This window comes from Canis lupus, chromosome 21 (assembly GCF_048164855.1).
Source record: "Canis lupus baileyi chromosome 21, mCanLup2.hap1, whole genome shotgun sequence".
In the NCBI taxonomy this organism is placed as follows: Eukaryota; Metazoa; Chordata; class Mammalia; order Carnivora; family Canidae; genus Canis; species Canis lupus.
The window spans coordinates 15,211,867-15,220,886 of record NC_132858.1 but is presented as its reverse complement, the minus strand read 5'-3'; the positions used below and the strand labels follow the sequence as shown (position 1 = coordinate 15,220,886).

The window sequence follows — 9,020 nt, the reverse complement described above, 5'->3', positions numbered from 1 at the left end:
AAGATCGAAAATCAATATAATAGAAAACATAAAATAAACTAAAAGGACCAGAAGTTGGCACTTTTATACTACAACTGATAAATTTCTAGCAAAAGTAATCAAGAGAAAATTACCAATATCAGAAATTTAAAAGCAGATAAAATCACAGATATGCTTCAGATTTTAAAAGGACAATAAATGGTTCTTAAGAAAAACATCATTGCAATAAATTTGTTACCTTAAAGTGGGCAAAATAAAGGAAAAAACACAACTGTCTGAAAAAGACTCAAAGATATATAGAAAAGTTAAATACTCATATCTTTCTGAGAAATGAACTGCCTCTTTTTTGTAAACAACATGATTGTATCATAGAAAACTCTAAGGAATCCTACAGGTTACTAGAAATAATAAGTGAATTTAGTGAGTTTTTAGGACACAAGTTCCAAATAAAATATTCAATTACATTTCTACATATCCATAACAATTAAAAAATTACAAAATGTTAATCACCCTTTACATTAGTATCTGAAAAACAAAAACACTTCGGGAAACACAACATTCCTCCACTAAAAATTACAAATATTGCGATGCCTGGGTGAATTAGCGGTTGAACATCTATCTGCCTTTGACTCAGGGCATGATCCTGGGATCTGGGAATCAAGTCCTGCATCAAGCTTGCAAGGAGCCTGCTTCTCCCTCTGTCTATGTCTCTGCCTCTCTCTGTGTATCTGTCAGAATAATTAAATAAAATATTTTTTAAAAAGTAGAGATGCTTTCTAAAAAATGAAATAAAATAAAAATTATAAATATTAACAAAACACAATTTTTAATCACCCCAATAAAGTGATACCTTGTGCTCCAGAACCAGAAAATAAAATATTGTTAATATGCTATGCACTCCAAAATGATCTACAGATTCAATTCAATATACACGAAACTCTCAGCATACCCTTTAAGAGATGTGGACAGTTATATTTCCCAAAAAGAGATACAATATCTTCCATCCCACATGCTGCTCTGCAATATAACTTTGCCATCAAGTGTTCACTTCCCACTAAATGTCATCACCTAGTTCTCCACCACCTCAAACCTGGGCATGCTATATGCCTGCTTTGAGCAATAGAAGATGGTAAAAGTGATACTGTGCTGGTTTTGGAGATAACCTGTAATCATCCTGATTCCTTCCACTTTCTACAACTGAGATCCATGAGCATAATGTAAAAAGTCTGACTATCCTGCTTGTGGTCCTCCATCTAGTGGGAGAGGGACAGGGACCCCTTGGGTTCCTTTCAGTCACCATTTCCAAGATACTTTGAACATGAATGGAGCTGCCCTGGATCCTGCAGTCCCTCAGTTACCAGTTGAATACCACAGAGTGACTTCAGTTCTAGCCACATGAAGCAGGAAAAAATACCCAGCCAACCTCCGCCTGAATCGCTAATTGACAAAATTTTGAGGTAAATTAAAATAGCTGCTGTTTTAAGTCACAAAATTTTGGAGTCATATGCCATGTAGAAAAAGGTAACCAGGCCAAAAAGTGGAACCTGAAAGTGTGGTGTTCCCATAACAAAAAATGTAAAGCATGTGGTGTTGGCTTTACATTTTTGTAAGAAGATGGGAGCTGGTAGGGTGTCAAGGAATCTGTAATTAAAACTTTAAAAGACAGGAGAAATTGTCCTTGGAGGCTGAAGAAAAAGTGATTCATGTTACCAAACCCTTGAAAAGTTTGGCTATCTCTCACCTATAGGAGTGTGGAAAATGGAAGCTATCCCACCCTGAATGTATTCAACTGAGATTTCCAAATAGAATACTGAAATGCCAGCTGTGTCCTCAGCAGGGCATGATATGTTAAAAGATGGATAAAGAGAAATGAGTTAAAAGAGTAACAAGTTCTCAAGCAGAATTCAGGAGAAACATGAAGGGAGCCAAGACCTGCTGGGTTTAATTATAAAACTGGTTCTCATCCCACACTCTCCAAAGAGCAAAAAGCTCTCAAAGAAAGAAATGACACCAAAATAAATATCATCTCAAAGTAGTAGAAGACTCCAGGGAAATTTAAGGTGTGTCTCATAAAGTCTCTTAACTAGAAAAAAAAATATGTCTAAGACTTAAGGGTGTTATCCCACTGCACAACAACTTCCAGCCCAACCTGAGAGGAACCTGTCTCAAAATATTTGTGGGTGTGGCCCTTGTATAAACCTCAATGAAAATGTAGAAAAAGCTCACAAAATTTTTAAGAGATTGGCACAAAAGAAAACACCATGGTCCTCCTTGTGGATAGGAGTATCTACTTGGTTATGTTGTACACCTCCTAATTGTATATAGGGCATATAGAAGAAACAGCATGTTTCTAGTATACAGAATTTCTTTTCTCATTTCATAACATATAATTCTATTTATTTGTTTATTTGTTTTCCCTGATTTAATAATATACAATAGATATGTAATGTATTAAGTTTAAGGTGTGCAACATGGTGATCTGATACATCCATATATGGCTAAATTATTCCCACAATAAGGTTAGTTAACACATATATCACCTCACAATTAGAATTTTTACGTGGAGTAAGAACATTTAAGATTCACTCTCTCAGCAATTATTTCTATGTAATACATTATTGTTAACTACTGTACTGTGCTGTATATTAACTCCCCAAAACTTATTCATCTTATAACTAGAATCTGTACCTTTTGACTAACATCTCTCCACCTCCCCAACCCTCTAGGCCCTGGCAACCACATTGTCTTGACTTCTGTAAGTTAAGTTTTTTAATTCCACACATGAGATCATAGATTATTGGTTTTTCTCTGCCTGACTTATTTCACTTAGCATATGCCCTCAAAGTCTCTCATGGTGTTGCAATTGGCAGGATCATCTTTTTTTTAATAGTTGAATAATATTCTCTTGTGTATACGTATTCCACTTTCTTTTTCTGTTCATCCACTGATGGATGCTTAGGTTGTTTCCATGTATCGGCTATTGTGAATAATACTGCCATAAACATGGGAGTGCAGATATCTCCTCTAGATTCCGATTTCATATTTTGGGATATACCCACAGAAGTGGCATTTATGGACCATATGGTACTTTTATTTTACTTTATTGAGGAATCTCCATACTGCTTTCCATAGTGGCTAAAGAAATTTATACACCCAACAACAATGAACTAGGGGTCCCTTTTATCGGTCCCTTTTATCTACATCCTCTCCAGCACGTTATCTATTAATTTTTTTATAACCCTACCATCCTAACAGGTATGAGGTGATATTTCACTGTGGCTTTGATTTGCATATCCCTGATGACTTAGTAATGTTGAACATCCTTCCATGTTCCTATTGGCCATTTTTATGTCTTCTTTGGAAAATTTCTTTTCAGGTGCTTTGCCAATTTTTTGGCCATTTTTTTGTTTTATTTTGTTTTGTTTTGTGCTATTTAGTTGCATAAGTTCCTCGTACATGTTGGATAATAACCTTTATGAGGTATATGACTTGCAAATATTTTCTCCCATTCTGTAGGTATGTTTTTCATTTAGTTCAGAAGTAATCTGGATTTAGAACTTGAGAACCTGAACTTCAAGCTCATGTCAGAGATCTTAACTGACCCAATCCCTTCTCTGTCCTCCCTCTGAAAGTCCTGAACTACCATTTTACAAGTCTGATAACTCAATGGGGAGACAGGCTACATGGAGAAGAAGAAAGAGCCTAAAGATCCCAGTCTTTTAGATATCCCTGCCAAGGCACAGCTCACACAAGGAAAGTCATCTTAAACACTCCCTGAAAGCCCAGCAATTAGCTGAATACCAGAGAAGGACTTCATGTCCTTACTGCCACATAGGACAGAAGAATTGTTCAGTCAAGTCTTTTGGTACAATTGCAGTCTGAATTTTAACTTGAGATCCTGAATTTCAAGTTCATATCAGGATGGGATGACATCTTAACTGGCATAATTGTTTTGTGTCTTCCCTCTGGAAGTCCTGAACTGCCATTTTGCAAGTCTGACAAACTCATTTGGAGAAGGAGAAGGAGCCAGAAGAGACTAGTCATTCTAGTCTCCCCTGACAAGACACCATTCGTATGACTAAAGTCATCTTACACACTTTCTAATAGCCCAGCAATTAGCTGAATACCAGAGAGGGACCTCAGTCTATGCCACATGGGACAGAAGAATTGTTCAGTCAAGTCCTCCCAAAATTCACATGCAGGCAGATACAGACCTGGGTATGGCAACATATAGCCCTGTGTCTAGACAGATACAGGCCTGTGTGTGATCATATCAAGTACACATACATACACATATGCATTCATATGGGTAGTCAGATACTCACCCATGTGTTGTCAGATACAGACCTCTGTGTCTTCCCATATAGACACTTATGTGAAGTTGGATACAGACCTACAGATCATTGAATATGTACCTATATGTGGTAATACAGAGCTACATGAGGTCAGATATAGATCTCTGTGGTTGAATATATATTTGTGTATTGTCAAATGCAGGCCTATGTACATTCGCATACATACATACGTCCATGCCTTTAAGAATCATGCTAGCAAAAGATACTGAGCCCTTTCTGATCAGCTAATTGAAAATGTGAATCAAATATAAATAAGCCAAGCTCATTTTTAATTAACAAAGCCAAAAGGCAAGATTTATGTTCATTCTATGGAGATAATTAAAAATTTTTACTGAGACATTGATCAAGCACTCACAATACATGTCTCATTCTGGACAAGAAAACAAGATATGAAAACATGCCATTTTCCTAAAAATCAATGTGGCAAGTTATAAAGTTTTAAATATAATTTTATGGGAAGATTTCAAACTTCACAAAATAGTCCCAAAGCTTATCAGGAAAAATAAATATTTAGAAATCACAAGAAACTTGAAAAGGCTGAATGATTAACGGAGATTATCCCTATGAGGCATAATGCACACTAAAATCCTTGATAACTGACATAGAATGTTAGTAGTAGGGAAATACACCAAAGGAAAAGAAGTAAGAGGAGACACCAAGAGAAGGGGAGGGGAAATGGGCCTCAAATCAAACATACTAGTTGCATAAAATGTAACATATTAAGTAGAAAAATTTTAAATTATTACCAAAATTAATAATAACCTTGGCAGGTCAGTTTTCCTGTTTGAGGAAAACAGGTTTATATATGTTTTCATTACAAACCAAAGTAAATCCTAGATTGTTTTAAAAAGAGAACTTTTTTGAGAGTTATTTTTATTTTTTAAAAAGATGTTAAAATTTATAAATTCACTGAAAGTAAATAAAGTTTTCCAAGAATGCTGTGATAGAAGAAGTCAATAAGTAAATGAATATTAAAAGATAACATCCCCTAATGTAAGGGAACTTACAGACCAATGAACAGGATTAACCAGGATTTTTATCTCAGAGCTTGAAAACTGTATAAATTTGGAAATTTACTAAATGTCTAAATCCATTTGGGCTGCTATAACAGAATAACATAGACTGAGTGGCTTCAACAACATTTATTTCTCACAGTTCTAGGGTCTGTGAAGTCCAAGATCACAACACTGGCAGATTCCACCTCTGGTGAAAGCATACTTCTTTGTTAACAGATAACTGTCCTTTCACTGTGTCCTCACATGGCAGAAAAGGCAAGTGAATTCTGTAGGTTCCCTTTTTAAAGAAGCACTAGTCCCATTCATAGGACCTCATCACCTAATTATATCCCAAACACCCCACCTCCAAATACCACCATGTCATATGGAAGTTAACTCATGAATTTTGAGAACAAAAAAAATCTATAGCAACATCTGATGACTTAATTATATAACTTCAGGTAAAATAAAATGTTTACTATTATTTAATGAATAGTGTTGTGTTTGAGAAGACTTTGAGATGACAAAAGAAATCTCCAGGTAATAATAACTAGGATAAAAATCAGGATATGAGATGCCTGGGTGGCTCAGTCGGTAAAATGTCTGCCTTCAGCTCAGGTCATGATCTCAAGGTCCTAGGATCAAGTCCCACATCTGGCTCTCTGCTTCTCCCTCTTTCTCTGCCTGTTTGTGCTATCTCTCTCTCTCTCTCTCTCTCACATAAATAAATAAATAAATAAATAAATAAATAAATAAATATCTCTTTTGATAAAATCAGAATATAAAATTTCTCATACACTGTGACTACCAGTGAAAAGGCTCCATTCCCCATACCCTGGGCACCCCATGATTTCAGGCTAAATAAAGAAGGCAGAACCATGAATTTCTTTGGCTGCCTGCTTCATACCATATTAGGGACTTCTATTATATAGAAGATTTTCTTCTATTATTTCATATTAGATTTCTACTTCTATTTAGATTTCTATTTCTATTCATATTAGATTAGATTTCATATTAGAGATTTTCTTTCAAGCCACATTCAGAGAGGTTTATGAAAGAAGTATCAGTTAAATAAATCAATATATGTTATTACCTCTTTATTACCTAATAACCTGCATTCTGTTAACACCAGAGGTAAGAAAGGCATGCCATATTATCAGCATGTTTCTTACCAATGATAGCTTCCAAAATATCTGGTTTCCAGTTTTGTATTGTATATGTAAAGTTCATAAATTGTGTATTAAAGTAACTCTATAGGTGAAAGGAAGGGCCTAGGCCCCTAAAGGAGGCATGAAACCCTTTAAGCAAAAGAAGAGATAAGGATACTGGAAAATGTTAGAGAAATTATCAGATATCCTAAACTATCAAGGGAGATTAACAGATCATCTCAATAAAAATATAATACCTAATAAAGCCGTTTCACTTGATGAGAAAATAGGATTCCCCACTCAGAAAAAATAAGTAAATTTTACTTATTTATACCTACATCTTTTATTCAGATTTTTCTACACTTAGTTTCCTTATGATTAACAATATAACTTAGAAGCAGCATTCCTCTTCAACATCATGTGCTAAGCAATATGAACAAAATTATAAACTTAAATATCTTGCAGATACAAAATAAAGATATATACTTCAAATATTAGTATGGACTGTCTTGTATGGAAGGAGTGAACCAAGTGTTTGTGTGAAATTTTTAAAATTATTTCTCTGAAATATATAATTAAAACAATTAACTTTGAAAAAACATTATGTAAGAGGAAATGTGTGAAAATAGTCCACTCCCTCCATTTTCCATGTGAAAATTGTCCACGGTGAGGCCAATAACATAAGTTTCAGTGCAGGCAAGTTTTAGTAATGGGTACATGTCACAGAAGTACAGGATTACCTATAGCACAACTCTTCATGTAGAAACTAAGTTTATAATTTCAAAGTAGACATTTCATACCCAAAAGCTAAACATCTATTTTCCTAAGAATTTATGAAAATCATATAAGTCTATTTTGATAATTGGAATTACTTACATCTTACATGCTTTCCATCATGTACAAGTTTATTAAACCTGAGGAGAAATCTACTACAAATAAAATAATCCTTTCCTGTAAGGAGCAATTCTTCATTGAAAAAAGGCAACACATTTCTCTTCTGCTTCATTTTCTTCTTCTGGTCCACAACTTTTTCATGGCATTTTTCATCTCTCCATTTCTCAGAGTATAGATTAGGGGGTTTAACATAGGGGTGATAACTGTGTAAAACACAGTCAAGAATTTATCAATGGGTAAGGTAGAAGGAGGTCTCACATACATAAAAATGCAGGGGACAAAGAAGAGGACCACCACTGTAATATGGGACCCACAGGTGGATAAGGCTTTGCGCCTCCCTTCCTGACTAAGAGCCTTCAGGGTGTACAGAATGACTCCGTAGGAGATGAGTAGGACCAAAAAGATAACGACACAGATAGTCCCATCATTGGCAACCACAGTGAGGCCAATAACATAAGTGTCAGTGCAGGCAAGTTTTAGTAATGGGTACATGTCACAGATGAAGTGGTCGATGACATTGGGACCACAGAAAGGAAGGTTGTAAATGGAGAAAAGTTTAACCACAGCATGCAAAAACCCTCCAAACCAAGCCAACAACAGCAACAGAACACACACTCGTTGATTCATGATCGTCAAATAATGCAAGGGTTTGCAGATGGCCACGTAGCGGTCATAGGCCATGACCACCAGGAGTAAAATCTCAGCACCACCAAATAAGTGCCCTATAAAGAGCTGGGACATGCAAGCTTGGAAGGAAATGGTTTTCTTCTCATAGAGTAAGTCTATGATCATATTTGGAGTAACTGTAGTAGAATACACAGCATCCATAAATGATAAGTAACCAAGAAAGAAGTACATAGGGGCATCCAGGCTTGGGCTGACCACCACAGTTACCACAATGAGTAGGTTGCCCACCATTGTCACGATGTAGATGAGCAAGAACACAACAAATAATATTTTCTGACCTTGGATGCTCTGGGTGAGCCCCAAGAGGACAAACTCAGTCACATTGTTCCTGTGTTCCATATGTTCTTTTGCATGTCCTTATTTCAGAGTTCAGACAAAATTAGCTATAAATATAACTATTCCTGCTAACTTCCTGAAATCTTAACACAATCTGTTTATTCATTCAACACATAGGCATTATCATTTCTTATGTCCCGGGACTTTGAGAAATTACAATACAAGACTTGATTAAAACATGTTCCCTACCCTCACCAATCTTGAAGGTTAAGGGAGAGAAAAGTTATTAAAGACATCCTGAGAAAAGGACACATTAACGAACAAATGGGGTGCCACAACCAGCTTTCCACCTGGAAGCTAGTAAAATTGTACATAAAGCAAATTATTCTTATAAAAAATTTTAAATGCATTGTTTTAATGAAAAATTAAAGCAAGACTTATATTTACTTCCCAGGTAATAAAAGAGATGACATTCCAACTTCTAGAATTCTCTTATCTAATAAATGAAATTCATATATTTTACAATATTGGAATATCTTAAGGAGCCAAGAAAGAAACCATATCATCAATAAATTAGATGGAAGAAAACATTTACATTTTAGAGGACATACACAGAGTTAATATCAAGATAGACACAGATATCTAAGCAATTAAATAAAAGACAACCAAACCAATGACAACATGAG

At 35.3% G+C, this 9,020-nt stretch overlaps 1 protein-coding gene across 1 annotated transcript; it reads right to left on the bottom strand.

Moving 5' to 3' along the window:
* Positions 1 to 7,479: 7,479 nt before the first annotated feature.
* Positions 7,480 to 8,403, bottom strand: LOC140613341 (olfactory receptor 4A15-like). Its single transcript, XM_072791874.1, has one exon. The coding sequence runs from the start codon at positions 8,395 to 8,397 to the stop codon at positions 7,480 to 7,482; it is 918 nt and encodes a 305-aa protein (XP_072647975.1). The 5' UTR covers positions 8,398 to 8,403.
* Between the last annotated feature and the right edge of the window lie 617 nt (positions 8,404 to 9,020).

Bases quoted from the DNA above. Each gene is read 5' to 3' on its own strand.
- LOC140613341 (XM_072791874.1), bottom strand. From the start codon at position 8,397: ATGGAACACAGGAACAATGTGACTGAGTTTGTCCTCTTGGGGCTCACC.